The sequence below is a fragment of the Thunnus thynnus genome, chromosome 18 (genome assembly GCF_963924715.1).
Source record: "Thunnus thynnus chromosome 18, fThuThy2.1, whole genome shotgun sequence".
In the NCBI taxonomy this organism is placed as follows: domain Eukaryota; kingdom Metazoa; phylum Chordata; class Actinopteri; order Scombriformes; family Scombridae; genus Thunnus; species Thunnus thynnus.
The window spans coordinates 14,728,148-14,755,924 of record NC_089534.1 but is presented as its reverse complement, the minus strand read 5'-3'; the positions used below and the strand labels follow the sequence as shown (position 1 = coordinate 14,755,924).

Genomic DNA, 27,777 nt, shown 5'->3' with positions numbered 1-27,777 from the left:
CTATATATTAATATATATATCCCTCAACAGTGTTATGATGTAGAGCTGCAAATATTTGCAGATGACACTGTTGTATACACGCATGCAAAAACAGCTGAGTTAGCAGCTGCCAAGCTAACATGTGCAAGCTAACATGCATTGGAACGGATCACACATTGGCTTGATCAATCATGTCAGAGTCTAAATGTAAACAAGACAAAAGGTATGTTTTTTAAAACTTAACTTTTAAAATTTAACTTTAAGAAACATGTTTAAAAAAAAAAGGTTAACATCATAAAGTACAACTTAGCGAATCTAGAAACTGGCTCTCTCTGGACGTAGCCAAGATATTTATGCATCATGTGACTCTTTCCCATATGTGTTATTGCATAACATGTTGGGAGCAGGCTGGAGAAACAGCCATAAAATCTCTTGAGTCCTTGACTTGACTCTGGACAAAAAGCTAATGCATTTCCATCACTGTAGGGTACTGGAGAAACACAACTTACTGAGCTTTGAGAATTTTAGATTTTTTTTTTCAAATTTGTGCCGGGTTTATAAAATTTTAAGTGGTTTGTCCCATTCTCCACCACATGACTTTGTGTGAGCTGCAGCTCTATAAGCACTTTCACTTTCCAACTTAAAAAGTCTGTTAAAAGCTGCTCAGCTCCTCACTCACTGATTTTGATATTCTATCTTACGGTCCTCATGACTTACTTTTATTTGACAAGCATACATTTGTGATGTGCTATTGTGTGTAGTTTTGAAATGTGTGTCTGATGTGTTCTTTTTTGTATAACTTTTGTATGTTGTTCTTACTCTGTACTGTTTGTTATTGTGTTGTTTCTTTACTCAAGGGACTGCAGATCAAATTAGCTTGAAGTTATAATCTGGTACAGTGCATCAAGTGACATTTATGTTCGAGCTGTACACTGTCAATTTATAAAAAAAAATTAAAAAAGGCTGTTTGGGAATGTGTGTGAGTAAATCAGAAGACATTCATTATCATGTTGCCTCTGTGGGAATAAAAGCTGCGGCACCCTCACCAAATGTCTGTCTCCTCTTAAACTGGCCTGTATTCGTCCACATGACTTCCCTTTAGCAATAAAATTATATGAGCTTTGGTTTGCAGTGAGGTTGACATGTTCCCTCACAGATCAAGATCATGTAACTTTACGTTTCATTGTGATTATTCTTTCTTAGCATTCTCATAATGACCATTTATAGTCTTTGCTTTCCCAGAGACAGATGAACACTTTCTACCTAGCAACAATGTACAGTAGGCCAGTAGGCTGGTCCATATGGGGCTAGACATGCCGCAGAGAAGGGCTACTCATGCGCACAATGAGCAATAATGTCATACCGTGATAAGCTCTTTACAGAATCAGACAGCGCACAGGACTGTCCTACTAAACTACTGCAACACAGTGTGGCACTGAGAAGGAACACATTGGCAATCATGATGCTCTAATATACCCACTGTGCTGACACACAACACATCTGAATAATGGCACATACCTTATTTAGCCACTGTAAAAATACAAAAACTTATCTCCTCCATTGTTTCAATAAAGCACATATGAAAAAATACACAGGGAGGACATCTTTTTAAACAGTACAGAGTCATTCTGCATTTTTATTATCAGCAAAAACAAACCACACACCACATTACATTTTAAAAACAAGAACGCTTATTGTGGATGTACAGAAAAACAAAACTGCAGCTGAAAAACTGAATATTTTAGTCTTAATAAAAGGTATAAAAAGGAAAGTGTTTATTTCATGAAATAAAAACCTTTGGGCCAACAAAATGTTCCCCCTCCACATGCCACTTTAAAAATACATGCAAACGTAAAGCTCTCTAGTATGGACACTTTCAAAATACTCTCCACATGAAATCCCATAAATTATAAAATATCAACCTATTGCCCCTGAACTGTTTCTTGACAGAGAAAATCCTACGGAGTACCTCGACATGAAGCCTGAATGCATCTCAGTTGCCTATAATGGCTTCCTCCTGAACTTTTCCTTCCAGTCCACTGATCCAGAAAACACATGATCTTTTTTCAACAAATCAAATGTGTGGTGACACCCATCCAACCCAGTTTAGTTTGAGGAAAGGAGATGCAAAGAGGACGCCACTTCAGACTGTTTGCATTCCATCAACAATGATGGACACATTTCTCATGGACACATTTCTCTGGCATCGATCGACAGTGAAAACGCCTTTATACAACCTGGGAAGAACATCAAAAACAGCACCATTTTTTTTTTTTTTAATTTCCTGGATTCTCTCCAACGTGACAGCCACGTTGTTTCAACACAAAAGTTCTACAAAGTCATACATGGTAGCTAAGTCAAAAAAGTATTTTTTGCTTGATTATAAGTTCATAATATCTATACTCTTTATCAATGTTTTTCTCTGTTGTTTAGCATGCAAGACGGGTGCTTTGCAAGTGTTATGTTAAAATCAAACATTGCCCTGCTTTTGTCTTTGGCAGCTGAGGGTTTATCACATGGCAGGTTTAGGTCCTGCTCCATTCCGGCTGGTTCACAAATGAATGCTCGGAAATGAAACTGGGCCCAACCTCATAACAGAGTCATGATTGTACCACAGCTTACAGGTTTTTGAGTGTGTTGGTGCGCAACAATAAATAACTAAATCCACCTCTTAAACCTGGGATTCTGCAATTACAATATATATTTTCTGCAACCTGGAAAAGTTAGACTTTTAAACAGCTTAAAGTTCTGCACCAACCTGAAGATGCTTAAAAAACTTAAACAATCTCTGTGGAAATGCCATGTCACACTAATGCCTCCATGACGTATGACATTTAGGATGTAATACTCCCAGTTTTGGCACACCTTCCCTTACAGGACCTGACAGGTTTAAGTGTCGAAGTTTCAAGTGGTCCTCAGGTTATGACTCAATCTTATTTGCCTTTAGGTTGTCAGTAGTTAAGGTTCAGTGCTGAGAAATAGGTGGACTGATCCTGAATGTCCTTAAAGGCAACATCAACCACTATTAGAGAGGCAAGTTAGCAGAGTTAAGTGAACCAGGGTGTGAGAAACAACTGCAATGTTTGGGCTTTGTGCTTGAATCTAAACCACCAACTGATATGTATTCTGGTGAAATAGCTGGAGGAAGAGCAATGAACAACATGATAAGTGAAAGGCTGCCAATCATACAGGTTTTGTAGTCTCATACAGAGAACTACAACACCCATCATGCCTTGCTGTAGTGAAAAGTGTTCTAGAACGGTGGGTAAATGGCAAAAAATCTTCACTCTATTTTAGCCTGTTTTGCTAAAAATGTCCCTACTCTTTCCAGAGTTTACACATCACAAAAGGACAGAACTGATGTATTAACACGCTCTGTGCTTTGAAATTAACTTAAAATAAAACTACAGAGCTCCTTTACTGTACATATGCAAGCGCTGACAGAGTAAGGATAATGAGGTTGACTTGAAAGCAGGACAAAAACAAAAACCGTTGAGGACCACATTTCAATCACATGAACAATAAATGGCAACGTACAGTACTTTAAAAAAAAGTAACAGCAAAACACTTCAGTAAAAAAGAAAATAAAAATCATGAAGCACTGTGTTTACATAGTGCTACAGCTAATTTCACACCTACTGCAGTACAAACATGTTTTTACCACCTCCCTTTTTTGAGATTTATTGGTGTTTTAGTCTGTATGGCTGTTGGGATTATAGCATCGGCTTGAAAAGTTTTAATATGGCTCTGAAATGTGGAATTAGGTGGTTTTCATGTTAATGCAGTTCTGGCACGTTCAAGGGTTTGACCTTATTGTGTCTGTATGCTATTTAAACATATCGGCTGTGTCGTGATTTTGCTTGCGTACCTTTCAACAATCAAATATTATAATACACCTTGTTATTCTATGTGAGTGTGAAATAGATGACTAGTGTTATATGCATGGATTTTATGGTGCATGTTTGCAGGTTGCAGAATAGTTACTAATGCTCTTATGTCTTGATAAGTTATTCCGTGTGATGAAAGTCCATGTTGAGTGGGTTAACTTGGTGGAGCTGGGATGACGTAGTTTATGGTTGATTGATGGTTGGCAAGGCAGCCATTATAGGCCCTTCTTAGTTGGTGCACTGAGTTTTCTCATTCCCCTTATCCTGCCCAGCAACTCACGGACAAAGTCCTATAAGGAGGAGAGAAAAAAATAGTTAGACAGCCCATACAGGGAAAACATATTTTATGTCTTTAATTATTTAAAAGGTTATCAAAAAAAGAAGGCTTTGCACACCAAAAACTGGTCTCTGTTCTAATCAGGCTTGCATTTTTCAGTGCTTCTTAAGTTAAGCTGCTTTCCTTCATCTATGTTGTCTGTACCCATAGTACAGATTATGAAATACTCCCACAAAAGAAGACCACAATTTAAATATTTAGATGTCTGCAATCAAGCCTAAATTTCTGTTTGATTTAGCATAGTACAGCAGCCAGAAGTGTCCTGCTGTTGTTTGTGCAATTGCTTGATTGGGATGTTATTGCCAGGATATCCTACATAACTGTAGAACAAAATAACATAAGTAATTGGCAAAAGATTAAGTTTTAAAAGAATTGTTCAACATTTTGGGAAATACACATATTCTTGCTGAGAGTTAGATGAGATTGATACCACTCTGGTATCACACTGTCTGCCCATTAAATTTGAAGATTCCAGGAAGTCACTGCACCCAATGAAGAAATAGTCTGCCACAAAACCCCTCGTAAAACTGCAACTTGTTGTTTTTACACCATCCATTTTGTATGGATTAAGCAAACAAGATAAAATGTGGGAATTAATGAGGTGCTGGTAGGCAGATTTTGTTACGTTTGGACAGAGCCAGGCTAGCTGTTTCCAGTCCTCATGCTAAGCTAGGCTAACTCGCTGCTGGTTGTAGCTTCATATTTAGCGTACAGGCATGAGAATGGTATCTATCTTTTTGTGAAGAGAGTGAATGTGTATTTTAGAGCTGAGATTAACAATTATTTTCATTATCAATCAATCTGTTGATTATCTTCTTGATTAATCGATTAGTTGTTTGATGTTTAAAATGTCAGAAAATGGTGAAAAATGTCAATAACAGTTTCCCAAAACACAAGATGCAACCTCAAATATCTTCTTTTGTCCCGACCAAAACCCAAAGATAATCAGTTTAGTGTCATAGACGACTAAAGAAACCAGAAAATATTCATATTTAAGAAGCTGGAATGAGAGCATTTTAGTATTTTTTCTTAAAAAAAAGACTAAAAATGATGAATTGATTATCAATAGTTGGCGATTAACATTCTGTCGATTGACTAATCGATTAATCGACTAATGGCATGACATGTAATGCAACATTACAAAATGTGATTGTTGGCTTTTCATTCGCTGTGATTGACAATCCACTGAATTATATGCTTCAGAGTTTATTCCAGTGCCACAGGGAATTGTGTGGGACAGAAGGAGCTCAGGATGATGAGCAAAGCTGACTTAAAAATATCTTAACTTGTACTTAATGCATAAAAAAAAAACAATCTATTAAAGGGACTAAAAACCAACACTGAGCTACAAGCATAAAATACCAAATATGGTGATATTACTATTTAAACACGCAGAAGAAATACAAGTTATTGTATTATGAGGAAAAACAAGTCAGTAAAGAAGGAGGACAAAGAGATTCCTTATCTTGGATTTAAGAAAGAGATTGTAGAGAGATCCACGACTGAGGAGAATATGCTGGAATATAATCACCCTCATTATTCCAGGGGTGACACTGCTCATGACCTAATTACTGACATCTATGCCTCCCCCTCCTCTGTCTCCTTCTTGCAGCCTTTATATATCCCTCTGCATCCCTCTCTTCCCATCTCTCTTACTTTTTTCCCTTTATCTCCTGTTCTGTCATTTCCCCAGCGTACTGTACCTTTTTCTCAGTGTACTAATTCTTTATTTCATCCTTCCTCCATCCCTGTCCCTGTCCCTCTTACTCTTCCTTAGTCACATTCACCTTCTCCCTTCATCATCTCTCTCTTTGACCAATTTATCCTCAGCTGATGCCTCCCTTCTTTGTGGGATTGTGTTCAAAATGGCATCTGTGCTTCTCCATTCTCAGGGGATTACGATGTGTTTGTGTGTGTGTGTTTGTGTGTGTATATGTGTGTGTAGGTGTGACACGTATTAGCGGCTGTCAACCTGGCTGGACTTTACTCTAGCTCGAGCTACCAGTGACCTTGTAGTGGTTGTCATGGGCTGACCTAATGCCACACACTTAAACACACACGCACAGGTGACAGATGGGGAGTCCAGGCTGGACAGACTGGACAAGATTGCCACCCATAGAGGTAATGTGATTGGTCTGTACTACCTTTAATCACTAAAATGGCTTAACCCCACCTCAGCTGAACCCAAATATTTAACACCTCTTTGCACACATACACAAACACACCTACTGAACATACTCAGGTCTCTTCTCTTAACAAGTAAACAGATTTAGCGTATTTTGTTAACAGTGTCAAACAGTGTCCTTGTGTGTGTGCGTGTGTGTGTGTGTGTGTGTGTGTGTGTGTGTGTGTGTGTGTCCTCAGGTCCTTTTGGCTCTTGTGTTGTATTGAGGTCAGGAAAACAGTGACGTGTGTTTGTGTGTTTGTGTGTTTGCTACTTTCAGGGACGAATTTCAAACTTAAGACCAGTTAATTGGGAACGGCTTGTCCATTTGGGGACAAAAGTCATATCTACAACTGGTAAAACATTGATTTTTGGGTCAGTGGTGAAGGTTAAGGTAAGGGTTAGGGTTTGGGTAAGTCTCCAGGAAATTAATGTAAGTCTATGTAATGTCCCCAATAGTGACCTAGTTGTGTGTGTGTGTGTGTGTCATCAGACATTAATTAACTGCAGACATACACATCTGGGCCATGATGCTTCAACATACAACGGGCTATACTCTGCAAATCGAACAGCGCATGTGAGGATCAATATGTCCATTTACTCACAAGCTGCTAGGTCATTGATATCGAGTATTTTACTGTATGTACACAATAGATGAAAGACACACTAAAAATACTCACCTCTGTTGGTTTGTAGCAGTCTATTAATGATTCCTGTGTTAGAGAAAGGAAAACAGGGAGAGTTGTTTGAGGGATTAGACATGTTCACATCTTAAAAACACTACAGCTACTGAACTTATATTTTTTATTCAGTAGTTAATGTAAAATTCTTGATTCCTGGATCTGTTTTGGAGGTTGTTGGTGTATGATTTTAATTCATGTGGATAACTGTCCATATGCAAATGACATAATGTCACTTTCAAGTATAGCTAAAATCGAACTAAATGTCTATAGGTTTTGGTGTCAGCAGGCAAAATCCAATAACCTGAGTAAGCAGCGATGCCAATTTCTGCATTGAAAGGAGACTCAGCAACCAGCATTGTGTCATTTTGTCAAGAGAGTTAGTCTAGCCCTTAATACATTAATATTGCTTTCTTTACTTATGCATATAGACCCCCAGAAGATAAAAGTCATGCATGTTGTGTGGTTGAGGTTGCCTTAAGTCATTCTGGAAAATGATGATATCACTGGCTTAAGTATGTAGATGGAGGGAAGTCCGACAAATTGTAATCAATTATAAAATGAGTCTTGGTTTCACAGAGAATTACAGATTAGTGATATAAAGCACAACTCTTTCATCTCACCTTTAAATCTATAATAATCAATGTACAGTACAATACAGCGGGCTTAAAATAAACACATAGTCACAGGGGTATACCTGCAATTTGCTGGCTCTCTCGTCGTCACTGTTGACTTCCAGCAGGTCGTCGATGTCTATCTCCACCTCCGGCATCTCCTCCTCCTGGAACACAAAGACATTCTTGGTTAGCAGCTGGCTGTGACAGAGGCATGTCAGGAAAACAAGGACATGCAAACCAGCAAGACCAGAGGAGCTCAACAGGAAATTAAAATGAAAAACTCATCTAAGAGAACATAATTTGTAGTGGAATCATCATTACTGTCATGTTGTAACATCCTTTTTTTCAGACACCAACCAGAACCAACCCCAACTACACAATTGTCTCACTTTCACATTCTCTTCAACTTCATTTCACCTCTCAGCACGAATCCAGGTCTGTATTCAAAACACAGTTTCCACGTCTCTGCTCTTCAAACTCGGAGTCAGAATATACAGTATATTTGCCTACGAGGAACAGACATCATATGGAAATGTCATTGCCATGCCACGCTGCCGGGGCTGGGCCGCTTAGTGGCTCGGTGGTTAGAGGCTGTATTCTGCTCAACGCCACTTCAAAGGTCCTGTGTTCCCCTGCTTCATTTTATTTCACCACAAGGCTTGTGCAGAGGACGCATGCAAGGAGGACCAACCCTTCCCTCCCAGCGACCACATGATGTATCTTCTAACTCTCCCTTCTAGAAATTAAAGCCAAAGTAACCACATAGAAGTGAGCTTACTTGTCCAAAAGCTGAACTGCTCACTAACAACGTACTGGATGATTACAGCAAAATGGACTCTACTGCTGCTATACCATCCCAGTATCTCTAGAGAATTATATCAATATTGGATGATTCCATACCATATTATTTATGTCCAGTGCCCTTGCAGGAAGAAGTGTGCCCTTTATATAGCGAGGTGGAAAGTAAGGTTGTTGAGGTCACCTTCTCCTAACATCCATGCAGGAAACTGCAGTTCACATCCCATCTCAGACCTTTATTAATCATAACCACAATCTTTTCCCTAATCTTTCCATAGCTGCCATGTGTAGATAAAAAACTTGGGACCCAGGGTTGGCTATGGATTGGCATCTCGGTTTACTTAATTTCAAATTCAATATCCTCTATAGACTAACCCCTAACATTTACCATCAGCACAGTCAGATTCTAGGAGGGAACCATGTCCAAGCTCCATTAAACAACTTTTGCTTTGCGGTATTCAATCACTTTCAGCTCATTGTTTTGGCAATTTGGTTGAATCACAATGGCTCATAGCAAACGATGGTCAGCTGTTTCCAAGAGATAAATTCACACAAGCTGACGGTACGCTAACTGTCAAGAACCAAAAAGCCAAAATGACTGGCTGATGATAGGCCAAATGTTTAATGCTGTCAGTTTGTTTGAAAATTTCTCCTTAGTGACCAAAAATGGCTTCATTCAGCTTTAAATTAGTTCGAATTTTCTTGTATATTACTTATCAACTATCTAAAATAGACACTCTTCAATAAAACTCTGTAGTGTCACATATATGAAGGCTAATGGCATTTATGTATGACCTATTTCAGATTTAGCACTCAAGATTGTTCTTAAATAACAATACCTATTGTAGAACATGACAATAACATAGTTCCTTTTACTCAGGATGCAAAAATACTGAAACTGTTTCCAGTTTTAAATCATGCTGTGTGCGTGTTTATGTGTGTGTTTGAGTCTCCCAACGGACTCCTGTATGCTTTAGCCGAGAGCGTGCACTGGTATTCAGACACGGGAACAGCGGGGATGGAAGGACGATTTGATTTTAGCTCTCAGCATTAAAGCTCAGTCACTGTGATTTCACTTTTTGTGTGGGCAGGTTGATGTGCACAGAATGGAATTAGCTCCCAATTATACCTTTGAAATTACAATACCAAATGTAAAGTATGTTGCAAATGGCAAATGTAGTACATTATGTGCTCAATATTTGACAGCATGAATACACATTAATTACTTTACTGAGTGCAACTGGAGGTTTTTATATTAATCATTAACTGTGAAGATGAATACAAAACAGCAAGAATGTGCATGTTTCACTGAAGCAATAAACAAGGATAGTTTTGATTCCTCATCATCTGAAAACATCAAATTTATTGTTTACAGTCAAAAATTCCACTTGACATCAGTGACACTCATACCTTTCTTTGACATATCTCATCTGTAAGTGCTCACACACACTTGACACTCCTACACACACATGGCCCCATCTTCATCCTTATTCCTGAGCCGTTAAGAGGCATTAACACAACCAGCATTTTAAGCATCTCAGTCTCTCCACAGACAGGCGTCCCCTTTGACCTCTCTCATGGAAATATTGCTCTGCTTCTTAGTGAAAGGGTCTCGCTTTGAAATACCCCTCGTTAAGGAAACAGAAAGAAAGGCAGACGGGCGAGGGAATGTAGTGGAACATATCAAAGGTTGTCATTTATTAGTATAGGAGTGTGTGCGCAATGGAACTCGAGGACTGGGGTTATATTCAAATGCAAACATCAAAGGAGAGATGAGCTAATTCAAACAGAAGAGAGGAGGGATAAATGGACATATAGACAGAGAGAAAATGATAAACAGCATGCTGTAACCATTTAAAACTCTCATACTAGTAGACTGTTTTATTTTCACGTCAATATGGTCCTTTATAGGGCCCTAAAAAGCCAAAAACCAAACTACAGTGACTGCACTCCGACTAGGCTAGCTGGTGAGATAGTCTTAGCTAAAGCTAATTTACCAACTTTTTCTTACAAGTTTCATGTAATTGAAAAATCAATTTTGGTGCTCCAACATCTTAGTAATTGAGTTTGCTATACCACATAAATAAAGCACTAGCAAAATCTAATCATAATGAAGAAAAAAAGCAACACCAGGCAGTTAGCTAAAAGGTAACCTGACTTAACAGTTGCTACCCTCTCTACATTGCCTCTGACTCTAGTGGAATTCATTTGATGTGTTTAAGCTAACGCTAAGGCACAAATTAAATGTATTATATTATAGATCCATTGAATAATAGCTCATTAGTTGAAATGGACAAAACAACGATTGAACAAGAACACATTTCGTTTGTAGATACCTTATTTTCCCTGCTCCCTAATCATAGAATGCATGTAGTCTATTAGGCGACATTTTATTAGGTTTTATGTAAAGACAGTTTGACTAACTTCAAACTTCAAACCCTTTTGTCTTAACTTGTAGTTCCTGCTTTCTGCATTTGAGAAAATTCCACACCTCTTGGGTAGCTAGTTAAAAAAAACAAAAAATACTTTATGGTCAAGCAATAAATGCCTCAATACAATTGGCATACACTAGTTGGTTGAGCAAGTTTCATGCCCTTAGGACAGATGAAACCCATTAAAAGATCCAAACCAGAAATTCAAGAACGAATCATGAAGACAGCTGCACCTTCCTGAAAGGTCAACTGTTTACAAGTGACAGCAGCTATCTGCAAGTTGTGAGATGTGAGCAGAATACAGAGATCGTGGCCCCGGTTATGACAGCCAAAAACAAGAAATGAGAAAAAAAAAAAAAGACTGAATGGTTGCATACAGTGGTCTGCTGCATGCAGAGTTAAGCTGTACCCTAATAATAGAGATGAATAAGTGAATTAGAATGAGTAGCAGAGAAGTGAAGGCCTGTCAGTAGAGTGAATTCAACACACTGACCTACTTCTGAAGGGGGTTGAGGGGAAAGGACAATGCTATCTATCTATCTATCTATCTATCTATCTATCTATCTATCTATCTATCTATCTATCGTAAGGTAGTTATTACTCAGTCTGGTTGCCTATGCGTTTGTTTGTGTGTTTGTCCCTGACTCTTCCACTTGTCATCAGGCAGATCACCCTCTGTCACAATAATTGGTGATGACTAGGGCAAGCATGGCATGTGTGTGGAGCATGACTACAAGCTATTGCAGACGACGTGAAAATCTTCACACACACACACACACACACACACACACACATAAGTTTGCGCAGCTGTCCTTGTAGGACATTGTATTGACTTAACCATAACCAATTCATGCCTAACCCTAACCTTAACCTAACCTGAATTCACACTTTATCCCTAATGTTAATTAGGACCTCAGAAATTACGCTTTGCCTCATTAGGACCAGGCTTTGGTCCCCATAAGGACTACTGGTCCTGACAAGGTCGTTAAATTAATACCGGAAAAAGTCCCAAAGAGGTAACAAAAATGCACATGTACACACACACACACACACACACAGAGAAATGCTCACCATGCTTTGTGTCTCAGTGGTGCTTGTGAGAAAGCACCTAAGTGTGTTAAATATACTGCATGCAAGGACAAGAATGGAAACACACTTACGCTCACACAATCATCATCCAGATAAACTGAAGTTGTTGTTGTCCTACTGGTGATCTAGAGCCTAAAATAGTTGATGTCACACCCACTACCCTGGGGAAAATTATTTTCCAGCTTGCCAGCAGTGGAGGGTGACAAAATGACAGCGCACAGTGCTGATTTTGTAGGACAGTAGATAGAGGCACAGGATGAAAACATTCACACAAATTATACAGAGGCTCATCCTGAATAGACATATTTTTATATGAGATATATGTAAGTATATGAACTCAAGCAGAGTAAACAACACCAACAGAAACCAGACAGAAATAAAGAAACAGCCTTATTATGCCTGGCAGCATTCAGGTGTGCAAAAAAACTACAAGGAGACAGCTACATACAAATGCTACCTGTGTTTGTAAGTATATTACATTCACACAAAACACACACAAATATATATATATATATGTATATACTTAAAAATTCCAGCATGCAGATTAAAAAAATCACTAATTTTTTGAGTGTGGTGTTGAGCGACACTTTTGGCCCACAATGACAGAAATTAAGAGGCTACACACAGGTGGAAAAAAGTGAAAAATGTGTGGTGTGATGGCAACCAGTTCAAAAAACAAGAAATTAAGAAGCAAATTATTCGTGCTTGATGTTAGAGCAGTTTTCTAAGATGAAATTTGGATCTATCTGTGTATGCCTTGTAATAATTTGCATCATGTTAGAAAAAAACTGTGATTTCTTGTGTACTATAGTACATTGGTGTGGTCTACAATTGTACGGAATTGAGACACAGTAAGAATTTTTGTGTGTCCGTGTGTATTTGAGAAATATAGAGGCAGTATTTGTTGCAGATTGAGGCATATTTGTGCATATGCAGAAGAAAGATGTAGTGATAAAAACAGGCAAAGAGAGTTAGTGTAAAGGATAGTGTGTGTGATTGAAAGATAACAAGGAACAAAGTGTTTATGTAATGAAGGCAACTTTGTGTAGACTATGTGTCAGAGCCAGCAAGCAAAAGAGAGTCTAAAAGAGAAACAGAGAGCGAGACAGCCAGCCAGTGTGTTTGCTGTGTGCAGATAAAGTGTGTGCATGTGTGTCAGACTTGTTTTCACCGACAGCTAAGCAGCCGGCAGCGTTTTCAGTCTGGTTTGACTGTGATGAGGTGAATCAAAGCTAATGTAAGCGGCCTGACCCCGTGACTCACCACAAACTCTATTCAGACTCTATTCAAACACTCAACATGAACAAAGAGTCAAACTCCTTGTCACCAGGAATCACTTCACTCAGCCAAGTGATTCATGATTATTCCTATTCATAGCCTACTTATATGAACTTGAACTACCAGTTGTACTGAACAGTGGCAAAGACTTTCAGAAGAGATAATTGCTAAAGGATTTTTTTTACCCCACAAACGGGTAGCTCCTGGTCTGAAAAGTGAGGCCAATGCAGAAGTACCTTAAACCTGGATTCTTTCCAGCAGCGGTTGACTCCAGTGGTTGCAAAATAAGTCTGACTGTATGGAAGACTATGAGAAAATGACCCCACTTGATGTATTATCTCAGTCAACAGTTTCCTAATGAGTTTACGGTCTAAATCACTAATCTTCTTCAATACAGCATGATGTTCATTTTGTAAATTGTGGTCCCATTTAGAGTAAAATAGACGATAAAATAGCATGTCTTTAGGATGAGGCTACCTTGTGATTGACAAGTTGTTACCACGGTGACAACACTAACTATGTAACGTAACCATGTTGATACCCCAATTTCACAGTTTATAGGCATAGCTGCCACTATTTCACAGTGTGTTTTCAGTTCATTTTGGTTGCCTAAAATAGTCTTATTCAGCGTTTGGTTGTACTAAAAGACCCTGTAAGGAGTCAGCTGTTCAGTTTTTCCAGTAAGTACATTTTGTTTTCATGGTTTTAAGCCAGTTTTTTGCTAACAAAAATTAGCATTAGCATTATCACAGTTGACCATGGATTGTAAATGCACCATGCTAACCAGTGTTAACCTAGCTAGAAGTGAGCACTAGGGTCAGATCCACCCTCGCATCCAAATCCGGTCACTCCTGGCTCCAAACATCAAATATGCAGTCAAATCCAAGATGGCGATGGTCAAACTCAAGATGGCGACGGTCAAATCGCCCAACTTGAGGCTTCAAAACGGCAGTCCAAAAACCAGTGGGTGACGTCACAGTAACTACGTCCATATTTTTTTACAGTCTATGTATAGAATGATAATTATGTTAGGTATAGGTTTATTATATTATATATTAGCTATACTATCTAAAAAAAAAGTTTTATTTCAGGTATACCACAGCAGCTCACATTCTACTGTTAATGATCAGATTATGGCTGGGTTGCTAGTGGTTAATTCAGGCTACAAATAATACTACAGTTGTTTCACCCTGGAAATACAGTTTGAGAAAGTGAAATATTCAACAGAAGGCAGATAAAAAAGTTATATTGTTAAACTTTTGCACTGACTTTTGTCCTTTGTAGCTATAGAGAGCCGAGGTGCTGTTAGGCTGTTCACTGGCTGACACAAAGCTTTCTCTCATTTAGCATTTCTTTCACCTGCCTTCTTGTAAAAGTTAAACATGTTCCTTGACTTTACTGTTCATATTCTAATATAAATGGTACACAACGGTATTTGCTATTAAAATCTGAAATATTTGTTATTGTAACACAGTTAAACATTTATGATTTTTTTAGCATACAAAAAACTACAATTCCCATGAAGATTTACAAGCCAGGTACTTGCATCATAGTAACTTGATGTCATTCATATGTATAATATCCACAAACACTTTCTTTGAATGTCACTTTTTTTAAATAGCTGTGACGTCTGCTGTGTAAAAATGTCTAGCCATGACCCTTTGACTCACCCATGTACACGCTGCTTCTACCACGGATTTCTAGGACTTATGGGACAGGGTGTTTTTTAAATTGTTGAGGTAGTTAAATAGAAATACTGGTAACACATTACTTTACAGGTCTCTTTCGGAGTCACAGGTATTTAATGATTAATTTTTAGGACATTTGACAGAAAGTGTGGTGCAATTTGGTATACATTATAGGAAAAAACAGAAAAAAGTGTTAGGGTGGTTTAGTTGTTAAGTGCCCACTCATTATATACCCACTCATTATATTGGGCTTCATATGTAGCTGTTAATTTGCATTGATTCTAATATATAATAATATATATATTATAAATTTGACTCGATATATTAGCATATTAGGAAGTTTCTTATAGAGTTTTAAAGAAACAATCTAAAATGCTAATATGTAGTTTGACACACAAATCTACATACTGAAAACTACGTAATTTCTCTAATTTTTGCAAATTAACAACTTCGTATGAGCCCAAATATAATGAGTTTGTACGTACAAACTAAACCAATTTAACAAAAATCAATTTCCAGCAAATAAGTATAAAGTTATAGAGCCTGTAAAATAGACTGTTACCAAAATGTTTAATAAACAACATTTGATTTGAATGCCATCTTTATCTAGACATTTGGAGTGAATCGTGATGTCATTTTGAGTAAGTTTATGTTCCAGGGCTTATTTGCATTATTACAAATGTCAATGTTAATCGGAATTAGGTTTTCTTACTTGGGGTTCAACTCGAGAAGTAAGAAAACCTCATTCAATATAAACATCACCAGCTCAACAGAGGTTAGTACATGGGCGAGTTGAGTGGCCACGGCTAGTTTAGACATGTTTTTAATCACAGCAGGACAGAGAGGATGGAATGGTGTAGACGGTTTTTAGACAGCAAAGACTACAACTTTATAATTTAAAAAAAAAAATCACAAGAGTGTAACTTACAATGGCATAAGTACCTATACTGCCATGCTGTTAAAAATAGGTTTTAACTTCTAATAGCAAGCGCTGCAGTGGATGCTGATTTGTCTTATTAAACCTCAGGAACACTGTTCATTTTTCAGAAAGACAGATGAAAGAAATTGTAAACGAGAGACTGAATTTGGTGAGAAGCTTGTGGAAGTATGAAATATGAAGAGACTGTACACTGAAATGAAAAATCATTCTATTGATTATTCTAGCCTTAAAGCATCAACTGCAGCCCAGGCAGTTGAGTAAGTAGGGTACTAGCAAAAAAGATTTTGTCTGGAGGATCATGGCTGCTGTCAGGTACAAATGCTGGAAATGGAGGCTTAGAAATCAATACCGCTGTCTATCAGTTGTAATTTTTCCTCTGGTCATTTTTGGAGAATGTGTGTGTTATAGAGAGAGAGAGAGCTAAACAGTGTGGTTATGTTCCAGGGGTGCACAGATTACAGGAACATTCAGTCTCTGCCCGTAATGCTATATTGAAGCACAGTCTCAGTAATACACACAAAATGTTGCCGACAGTGACAGATCCCCCACAAAGCATAGATAAAATTGAGCATAGACACACACACACACACGCACACACACACACACACACACACACACACAGTATATAATCTGATTTGGTTTCAAAGAGAAGATACCTGGTGAATCAGATAATAACACCCACTCCTCTCTAATTGCAACTCTGCATGCAAGTGATAAAAAAATATAGAAGGAGTGAATTGGCAGAGAGGACAGGAAGGAAGTAATGAGAGTTCTAATAGTAAGAGGATATGTAAATGTTCTAGCAGATGATACTGTAAACAAGGAAAAGTCATTAAAGAGACAAACACAAAAGAGGAAAAATAAAAGAAATAGGATATATTTTATGAGATGTAGGCTTATACAATGAAATAATGGGATGTTTGCTAAACTAGAGGTGGATATGACAGTAACAAAAAGGTAAATAGGCTGCATAAAGGAAGTGAATAGAAAATAATAAGAGGTATGTACAAGAGCAGTGATTAGAATACCTATGTGGAGGAAGTAAGATACAGGGAGATGGGGAGCGCACAGATAAGTGGGTCACAGTGATGATGAGGCATGAGAGGAAGGAAGAGGAGGATTGTGCAACAGAGAAAAACCTCATAGCTCAGCTTTCTTCCTCTCGCTGCACTGCCATGCTGTGTCACATCAAAGCGAGTAGGAGCTCGAGGTGGGGTGAACTCATCTTTAGAGACCGAAAGAGATGAGGGGAAGAGAGAAACTACTGCACAAAAACGAATATAGGGTGAGGATGGGGCGAGAAAAGCAGCTGAGAAGCCGAGAGGATCAAGGTGAACTAGAGGACAAAGAGTACATGAGAGAAGGAAGTCAAATGATCAAATAGAGACAGAAATGGCTGGGGTTCCCATGAAGTTTAGTAAAGTATGGTTAGGCATGGAAGTGGAATGGTAGGAAGGAGTGTTTATACCACCTCTCTCCTTTCCATCCCTCCCTCCTCCCTCCCCAATCTCCGAGCACCTCCCTCTTGCCCCTCCAGCAATGCAGTTTAGTGAAACCATACAGAACAGATGATGTGACTTCACTGGATAAAGTTAGCTGCTGCAGCAAAAGCTCTTTCCCACGCTGATTCAGCTGTACTCCAGAGGACATTGTATATCAGAGAAAAAGAGGGTTGGAAAGAGGAATTGATCCTCAAAGGAGAATTTCATTTAAAAATAACTGCATGCTGAGTTATTTCGAAGCTCTTTGTGATGTAAATGTCTTAATCATTCATACACTCCTCATTGTGATAGTTGCTTCTTTGTGATGTGCTTGTGGCAGGGCAGGAAGCCCAAATGTCATTGACATTCACAACTAATGTCTAACCATACTGTCACAGTCTGTCATAGGTAAATAAGACCCAAAATACAATGATTCCTAGTCTTGAGGCTCTTCACCCTTTATCTTGATAATGGAGGTCACCTTTCCTGGGGTAAAGACATGGCCTCAGATTGCAGATCATCTTGGACACTGCTGGAAACTGCTTCAGAATAAAGTGACAATCAGGACCTAATATAACTAGAATGATGGCATCATCTGCAAACAGTAGAAATGCTACAATACTGTCACTAAACTGGAGACTCTCCCACCCTTCAGATCTTGCATCTTGTAAATAGTAGAAGTATCACAAGACAAGCGTGCCACACCCATGTGTTTTTTAATTGCAGTTTTTCTTCACAATATGCTGATCTGGACTCTCTTAGCAGCATCTCATATCCAATATGTCCTCCTAATTAAAAGAAAAAATATGTTGTTCACCGGTGCCAGCTTATCATTGGCCAGATCAGTAGCTCCACTGATTTCTCAGTAGTCTTAATTTTGTCTGTTACTCTGTGCCATAGTTTGTAACTACCTCTGCAATGATGCATATGGGAGTTTTCTGATCGGATGACATCATTTATCAGTGACTTACAAAAACCTTTACAGAAATAAAAGCATTTCATGATCTGACACTGCTATTGTTGAGGTTTGGTTACATTTAGAAACCATAGTAATTTGGTTAGGATTAAGGGATGATCATGGTTTGTGTTAAAATGACTTTAAATAAGGGCAGAGAATGATTATGGTCATGGTTAAAAGGAACCAACATTGACTGTTGGAAAAGGGAAACAAACACCAGTCTCCCATTTCTCTTATGGCTATATAACAACATCACACTATTTCCTCCTTTACTCCTGTCAGACAACAATCATAATTCCTATGGCCACTAGAGGTATTTGTCACTTGAACTTAAAAATATGTTATTTTAGGGTATTTACTGAAACAACTGATGCTGTCTTTCTCTTATATTCTCATATTCACATTGATCAATTCTTCTCAGAGTCTGTGGGATATAACAGCTTACAGGAGCAACTGCAACAGCACATCCTCATTCTGTTAAAATCCTGATTTAAAGCTCAGAGTAAGTATTGTTGTGGATTCAACCATGAAAATGCTGGCATCTGTCTTGTGACTCTATTTCACAGTTTTGTGGTTCAGGGGTGCATTATTCATTTTACTGTATTTACCAGGCAGACAGTTCCTCCCTGAGGCTAATGTATTGACAGCTGGGGCCCATGTGGACCTTTGCCCTCAGAGCAAAGCAACGCTTCCAGCCAAACTGGACTGAAACAATCAATAGCACCAAGGTCACTTGTAGTCAGCCAGCCTAACAACTAGTGAATCAAGACATTAGTGGATTTATTTAAATTCAGAGGCAATTAGAAACACCTTTGTTGTGAAGACGTACAGTAGACGTACACAGATGTCTACCAAGAATATCTATTTTTTTACCCATTTAAGTTTCCTTAATCATAGGATCCATTACTGCCAAATGTGCACAGCCATTCAGTATGCAAAAGTAGACATGCAGGTTAATTACACACCCACATGAACACACCCCACTAACTTTGAAAATCAAAACAATAATCTGCTCTCTCTCCCTCACTCTCCTTCTCTCTCAGACACGTGTGAATGACGACAGTGTTTTGCATCTTTTTCGCGGTGCCAACCATAGAGAGTGAGTCAGTGTTTGTACACAGCCAGTTTATAAACTGTCGGCCTGCTGACAATGAAACCAGTGATTAACCGGATCATCTTGGGATGGGAGGAGATGTCATAGGAAGACAAGAAGATCAGTGTGCGAGTGTAAAAAGTCAGCATCTCTTCCTTTCACTGTTTCAATGCCTCGCCATTTCTGCGACTCTGGTTGCGCATGACGGAGTTGGTTCTCCCCTTTTACCATCAAGCTTTGCAGCTGAAAGCCCATATGACACAAGTTTGAAGACTACACTAATTTGGTGAATAAAAATGAAAATTTGGAACACAAATGTAAACAGCTGGCAACAAATTAAAACAAAATGGAAAGCATGCTACGCGACTTCACTTGCCGTTTTAAGACCATTTCCTTGTACTGCTGTCTCTTAGTAAGGGCTATAATTCAAGTTAATAACCTGCAGATGTTTTGTTCTTTTGCTATCTTCTTCTCTTTTTTTGCTCTACCCATCTTTTATTTTCTCTTCTATGCGTCAGGCAGATAGGATGTGTCTCCCCGGGGTTGACAAAAACATTTAAAACCACCAGGACAGTATTATATTATCACAGCTAAGCCCCTAAATGCAGCATACAGGGTTAATTGAGTGGGATACCACAAAGGATGGGGAGGAAAGGGAACAGGCGGTTGACAGCGAGAACAAAAAATAAGACTGAAACCTGCTTGAACCATTTAATTTCAACATTTTATCATCATTGATTTTGTTTTCTGAGGATTACTTTCTTTCCATATTCCATTGATTGCTGGTCTGTCACAATTTAATTGGATTTTGCTGATTTTTGGGCTAATTATACATTTCTGTGGTGACATTCTTGTGGAGGTTAACACATTATTAATGTAGCAATTAAACCTTTTCGGTCACACAAGCACATGTGATTAACAGTGTCAACTACCGTTAAAATGGCTAATCTGCAAGTATGTGAAAGCAAGCAGAATAATTGCTGGAGGGAAAAATCACAGAGGAAGAGAGGCGGAGGAGGATGAGAATCAGGTAGGTGGGTGTCCCGATGGATCATCAGTCTGCAAGAGAGGAGGAAAAGTGTAGAGATGACAAAAAGAGGAACAAATGCATTGTCACCTTTGCCCTTGCTTTTGCTTTTTGAGATAGATATCTGATACCTTTCTGCTGCATGTGTGTGCTTATAACTGTTTCAACAGCTGGTGGCCATTTGCTTGCTAAAAGGCCTCCTTGTCAACACCTCTGATTTGTGTAGCAGCAGATGCGTGTGTCTGCAGGTGCTATATGAAACGTGTCAACACGTGCTTGTACACACAAACACATCTATTCTTGTCTGAGCAATTGAATTGGTGGATGGATGAATGTCTGCCTTTTTGAGAGCAGAAAACAAACACGATAATGACCTTCCCCACCAGATCCATAACCACATCAGGGTCACTCACTAAAACAAACACCCAATTGACTGGCTAAATCTCCCAATGGGTGGATCTGTCATAATCGAGTTTATAAGGCTTGCATGTATTTCTCTATCTCTTTCTCTCTTTTAGTCCCGCATTTTCTCACATATTCTCTCACTACACTATTACAGTCTTTACAGTTTCCTCTTTTTGTACAATTCCGCAGATTTCAGAACTCATTAGGTTGGTGTAACATGGACCCAAAGCTGTAACTGAGAGCAACCATTTTCATACTAATGAGGTAATCAAGCTTAGCCCACTTCCTGTCATCAGTCAGAGTGAGACATGTTCAATTGATCACTGAGGTGAATCACACCCCTCAACTGTCAGCAGTGATGGATGCACATTAGAAAAGATAATGAAGACACTCTACACATACCTACAGCATAACAGTAACCTGGATTGTAAAATAACATCTACTTTGTAAGTTCAGTGTATCCAGTAACCGTAATGGTAACATAATGCCCCTCTGACTCTGTTTATCCTGGGCTCATAAGGTCCAGCATGCTATTCCAAAACCTATTGAACGTTGCTAATGACTTGGCTTCAATTGCACTGTTTACTCCTCCTCTGCTACCACAGGAGGTTCACATGATACACTGTCATTCTCCTTCCCAGCAAGAACAACATGAAAGGCGAGCAAGGGGAAATGTTATTGACAAGGTCACAGGAGAAGCAGGGGGAGGAGGAGGAGGAGCAGGAGGAGGAGGAGGAGGAGGTATACAAGAGAAAATAATGAATAATGAGAGAATGAGATGACAGAAGATGTTCATTTTTTCCACCTAGAAGTCAGTGTTGATGATATGGGGGATAGAAAAACTCCACAACACACACACACACACGAATAGAGCTGCATTATCAATTAATCTACCAATTGTTTTCTAGATTAATCGGTTAATCGTTTGTTCTACAAAACATCTGAAAACAATGAAAAATATCTGTAACAGTTTCCTAAAATCCAAGGTGGCATCCTCAAATTGCCTGGTTTGTTAGAGCAACAGTCCAAAACCCGAAGATATTCAATTTACTGTCACATAAGACCAAGAAAAGCAGCAAATCCTAACAAATGACTGGCTAGAACTGGGGAATGTTTGACATTTTTGCTTTAAAAATTGTTGAAACAATTAATAGATTATTAAAACAGATGCCAGTTACTTTTCTGTCGATCGACTGATGGTTGCGGCTCTACGCGCAGACATCACCTTGAGACAGGCCCCTCTACACAAAACAGTGTGGAAGTCAAACAACCCCCCACTGTGATGATGGTTATCCAGAGAGAAAGAGAGCAGCAGACAACAGGAGTGAGCATTATCCATGATTATCTATGAAAAGATGCTCCATCTCCTACTTCCCCTTGCTCCATTTGGTCCAAATATGTACTATTGACCTGTTTGTGTGTGTGCTTGTCTTTCAATGGAGTACACGCACTCATGCTCATCCATTAATGGAAAGTACCCCCCACCGCTCGGTACCCCATATCTGCCATAGAACAGTGGAATATCTTCAAACCCAAAAAAGCATGTACAGCCTCATACAAACATCCACACACTCCCATAGACACAGACATAAACACACACACACACACGGCCTGAAGGCAGAGTGCTGTATGCCGGCAGTGTCTGTGCTTGTACTCATGAATACGCTTCATTGAGTGGGGCTCTATTGACGCTGAGCCATTAAAAGTAGGACATCACGGAGTTTCTCTCCCCTTATTCTGCAGCATGCACCCCGACAACACGGTAACTGCAGAGTATGTGAGCCTACAACAGATTTACCAGCCTATCAATCTCTCTCACTCACACATACACACACACAGTAAAGGCCTGGGCTGTCCCTATCTTTTCATAAACAGCCATCATTGATTGTGTTGAAGAGCTCTCAGACAGACAGACAGATTCATCACTATGCTGATACATTCTGCCTTTTTCTATCACCTAGACTTGACCTCATCGTTAAAGTACACTCCAGTCCAGTCCAGACTAGTTGCTCACAGTTGGCTCCTGAGAGAGAGAGAGTGGGTGGGGTGGTGAAAAAGGTGTGTAAAGGAAGGAGAAATGAGAATTTTGCTGCAGCTGATTTTACATTCAAGTAATCCCATATGAAGAGTTGAATTTGAAAGTTTTGAATGTAAAATGGACAATTTGATCTTCTAAAAAGACAGAAAGTTGACAAGACATCCTTTCAAAATGAGGACCAGAAGCATAAAAGATTTTACTTTCCTTGTGGATTTCAACTTCAATGTGAAATCAAGAATAGAGCTGAAACAATTAGTGGATACATCAATTAGTCAACAGAAAATTAATCAGGGACTATTTTGATAATTAATTCATTATTTAAGTGTTTTTCAATTTGATTACATCACCTTGGGAATTAGACCCAAACTAATTACAGATGAATAATCACCAGCTTAATCGATAGTGAAAATAATTGTATGTTGCAGAACTAATCAAGATATCAGTGATGCCTTGTAGAATTTGTTTTTATTTATTTATTATTACTTTAAGTTTTAATAGGTGGATAGAAGCAGCAATGGCTTTGTCTGGCACCAACACAGCAGAAAACAACAAGTAGAGAAGAAGATACTGTAGTCCTCACCTTCACTGCATTAAAAGAGCAGTGCTGGGAGCACTTGGGTACCTTGGCTTTATCTCGTTGTTTCTCACTCTCTTTAAGTCACCCCTCCTCTCTGCTTTCCTCTTTTTCTGCTCTTTCTCCGCTCTGTCCTTTGAACAGTGAAATGAACAGAGGCAACAACTCCCAAGAGAGCAGAGGGGAATCCATCTCTGACAAAACTCACCTTCTGCTATCCTATAAGCCTAGTCCAGAGACCAGAAACCAATGTTGGACAAAACCATTATAAACGAAAGGCAAAGAGAAAAAAAATAGTGTTGTAATAAAGATTTGTGATTTCTTTTAATAATAAAATGTCTTGTTTATTTTGAGGTTAAAGAAATAGTTTGACATTTTGGGACTGGGAATATGTGCTAATTCACTTTCTTAACAAGAATTAGATGAGAAGAGCGATACCACTGTCATCTCAGTCAGGAGATAGTTAGCTTAGCTTAGCATAAAGACGGGAAAAAGGGGAAACAGTTTGCCCACAATTGCCTTCCAACACCTCTAAAACTCACTAATTAGCTTTTTATATCTCATTGGTTTAATCTGTACATAAAAATGAAGTTACACTAAAATGGTAACATACCAGATACAGCATTACTATGGTAATCACTGCATGGTGTCATGTAATGCATGTATTTTTTTTGAACAGCCCATTGTTGCCAATGTACTTTTGATGGCAATGTTGTCTTTATTGCAAGTTTTCTCACTTTAACTATGAAAAAATAGTTTTTCCTATCTGTTGACCTGAGAATCCTTCAATTCTTTTCTTATTCTGGGTTTTTAAACCTACACACTTGAGACATTTGTTCTGGACACAAGAAAATATAACAGAAATTCACGCAATGAAATCCAATTTTGTCTCCGTTAACCCCTTTTTTCACTGAATTACTGTCAACATCAGCACACAACCACCCCCCACACAAACACACACGTCTCTGATGATGATGTTCTCTAGTATCAGGTTTTCTTATGAAACCGATCCAGAGGCTGACCTTTAAGCCAGACCAGCACCACCAAATCAGCAGTCTCTCACTCTCTCTTCACACAGAGTCAAACACATACACACAAAGATACACACCTCTTTCTAACTCATATGTCTGAACATGGAGGTGTTAACAGGCATGATGGCAGTGTGATTTCCTGTTTACAGCCATGTGACCAAACACCATCAGTATTGTCCACCTGCTCAAACACCTATCTATTCATGGATGAGCAGTGTTATGCAGGGAACATAAGCCTTAACAATGCACCAAAGTGACAACGTGTCAGAATAATGATATACTGGTTTCATTACCTGCTGTCCTCTAAAAAGGCTGAAATCCTGCCACCTTCCATGTCTTTCTACCACACTGTGCTTATTCCAGCAGCCAGTATGGTATCAGACTGGAAACAATGCAAAAGAGCCAGGGGATTTTAATGTGATATTATCCCATTTGCTGTGTGAAAGACATAATATGAGGAGGTATCATTCTGCTGGGAATATCTATACTGAAATCTGGGCTGCAGAGTCCCCATCATTAAATTGAAGTCAAGACAAAAGGGACGTTTGCAGAAAAGAGAGTTCAGTTTTATTCAACACTAATCTACGAAAAGATTGATAGTGAGACTATAAATAGAAATGATTTCTGGTCATCTAAAAATCACAAAAGGGAACGCATCCTGTGATTTCCAACAGATGGGTTTTTGACTATTCATCCAAATATCCATTTGCACTACGCAAATCACAGGTGAAGCCTCACAGTAAAACATCCACTGGAAGAGAAAGGCAAATGCTGCATGACTGAGACAAGCCTGCCTGAAATCAACACTTGGCCGGTGTACTGCAGCCCTCATCGAAACATCAAATAGATCAGTCGATCCGTGTGGAGGCATCATACGACTTGTAGATCAAGCACACCTGCTGACGACAGACTGACATGCAGCCAAGAGCTCAGCTGGCTTTGAAATGTAAACTCAAGACGGGTTATACAGCCCCTTTTCAACTTGACTGAGAACCACAGCAGGACTATAAAGTGAAGGAGGAGGCTTGCAAACAAGGTTGACAGTCATGGAAAAAAACAAACAAACACACCAACTACGCATTAGATGGCTCCAAAAAGATTCACTTTTGGTAATGTTTTAATAGATGGAAGCAGTTTTGGACTATGTGGAAGCGCTGTGCACGTGTGCAGGCACTCTCAGTTTGAAGAGTCTATTTGCCTTCAGTATGGGGGAAAAATATTTGCATTGCAATGCTCTGTCAGCAGTGAGACAACATGAGACACACGATAATGCTTTAATGTTGATATTCAGCGTCATGTTGAGATCTGTGCATTTGTTTCCCTTCTGCAAATGTGCATACACTGCAATCAATGTTTTATTATAGTCAGAGATGTTGCATAAATGGATAACCCCATGCACACTAACTATGTGTACCTCCAGGCACACACACACACACACACACATATATATATATCTATATAAAACACATCCCCACTGTGTAGTCTGGCAGGTTCATGTGCATGCATGTCTGAATGCACGCTCGCACTGCCTGTCTCATCTCTGATTGGCTGAGTTGACAGACATACTGTATGTGTGTAATGTGCATGTGTGCATATGTGTGTTCGTGCAGACCCTCTACTGTAAGGAAAGGGGTCAGCGTCAGAAAAGGCGATTGGCTGGTGAGGAGAGTCACAGCATCAGCACATCCTTAACCCACTGCCCTTCTTTCCTCTTCTCCATCCCCTCCCCCCACTCGGCTCTGGCAGCATACTGTGTGTGGCAGCGGGCACACACACACACTCACAGACACACACACACCTCCTATAGAATCTCTCTCTTAGACCCGCACGTACACAGACCCCCATGGCGCTCCCCCTCCTCTTTAAATGTTAAAAAATGCGACTTGTAGACGTGAGAGCGCAAAATAATTAGGCTGTCAATACAGTCTGGCAACAGATCCTCCCACGAAAGGTGAAAAGGGCTTAAAAGGTCAGAAATTTGCCACAGAGAGGCGACGCAGGAATTCATTCCAACACACAGCGTGATAACTGAACTGGCTATCATGGGCTCTTGTGTTTTAACATGCCGTTTGATCTCAAGGACCACTCGATTTAGAACTGTCAGGTATAGCGAATAAAAAAAAAAAAAAAACGTTGCAGAATGCTGTGTTTCGATCAAATTAAATACAATCGGGATATGGCACATTCCGCGGCGATTGGTGCGTAAAAGGCGCAACCGTGCGGTTTCTCTCGCACTAACCTTCTCCCCTTGTTGACCCAGTCATCCTCCTCTCCCCGTCTATGGCAGAGAGAGGAGGCGAGGAGACAGTCGAAGTCTTCAGCAGTTCAGCAAACAGCCAAATTATTAAACCACACAGCTTTAAGGCAACGCAGAGAGGCTCCGGCTATCCTCGCCTCAGCCATGAGCCTGTCTGCAGCAGATTGGCTGTCACTGTTGCAGAGGACAAAGAGACACCGACACTGGATGTGGGGGTCCAGCACGGTAAATGTGGGTGCATTATCCTGACGCCTTTGCAATGACTTTAGAGCATCTGAAATCCCAGATTCGTAGAGTTCAGCTGTAGCTGCTTCACATGACGAAACAGTGGGGGAATCACCTGCCATTAGATAAGGTTTTGAAGGTGCACTAACCGTGTGCGAGTTAAGATTTATTCCACTCACCTCACAGTCATACAATTCGCTGAGCTGCTCAATGATCCACTCCTCCAGCACGAGTCTTTTCCGCAGCTCTTTCCTGTCGTACTTGACCGTCACTTTGCCCTGTTTCTTCTGTACCGGGTCGTCCCCGGTGATGGGGCCGGACCCCACGCAGCCCACCCCGGGCGCTGCCTGGAAGAAGACGCGGCTGCCGGCGGTTGGCAGAGGAGCACTAGTCTCGGTGCTGGCGGCCGACATTGCGGGATGTGAGGGTCTTGTATTGAAAGAAATATGTGAATGAGTGGGGACTGTGGTGCTGAGAGGGGACTGCGAGCTGCTCAGCAGACGGGAGAATGGTGAGGAGCTTTTAAACAGCTGCTATTTAAAGCGCAGCGCCGTAGACAGCCGAGTAGGCGGAGCGAACACTGCAAGAAATGAGCATCTTAGGCGTTTCTCGTGTTAAAAATGGGAAAATCTCTTTTCACCACCACCAGATGGTATTAAATCACTTATTTCAACACTAATTTACACGGTCAGCAACGACTGAAAAAATAGAAAAATGGTAGAAACGACCATTCCATAATAGCTACAGAAAGAATGATTTTAATTGAAAACACTTGAAAGATGTCACTAGCAGGTTTCAA

At 39.6% G+C, this 27,777-nt stretch overlaps 1 protein-coding gene across 1 annotated transcript; it reads right to left on the bottom strand.

Annotated features, from left to right (window-relative positions):
- Positions 1 to 1,584: 1,584 nt before the first annotated feature.
- On the bottom strand, positions 1,585 to 27,493 carry ppp1r14c (protein phosphatase 1, regulatory (inhibitor) subunit 14C). Its single transcript, XM_067572058.1, has 4 exons — positions 27,158 to 27,493; positions 7,745 to 7,828; positions 7,048 to 7,080; positions 1,585 to 4,156 (listed from the first exon to the last, which is right to left on the bottom strand). The coding sequence occupies exons 1-4, from the start codon at positions 27,389 to 27,391 to the stop codon at positions 4,082 to 4,084; spliced, it is 426 nt and encodes a 141-aa protein (XP_067428159.1). The 5' UTR covers positions 27,392 to 27,493; the 3' UTR covers positions 1,585 to 4,081.
- Between the last annotated feature and the right edge of the window lie 284 nt (positions 27,494 to 27,777).

Excerpts from the sequence above, each read along its gene's own strand:
- ppp1r14c (XM_067572058.1), bottom strand. The coding sequence starts at position 27,391 with ATGTCGGCCGCCAGCACCGAGACTAGTGCTCCTCTGCCAACCGCCGGC. Across the intron at positions 7,829-27,157 it reads GCGAATTGTATGACTGTGAG|GAGGAGGAGATGCCGGAGGT; the intron begins GTGAGTGGAATA and ends TTTGTGTTCCAG. Across the intron at positions 4,157-7,047 it reads ACTGCTACAAACCAACAGAG|GACTTTGTCCGTGAGTTGCT; the intron begins GTGAGTATTTTT and ends TCCTCCTTATAG.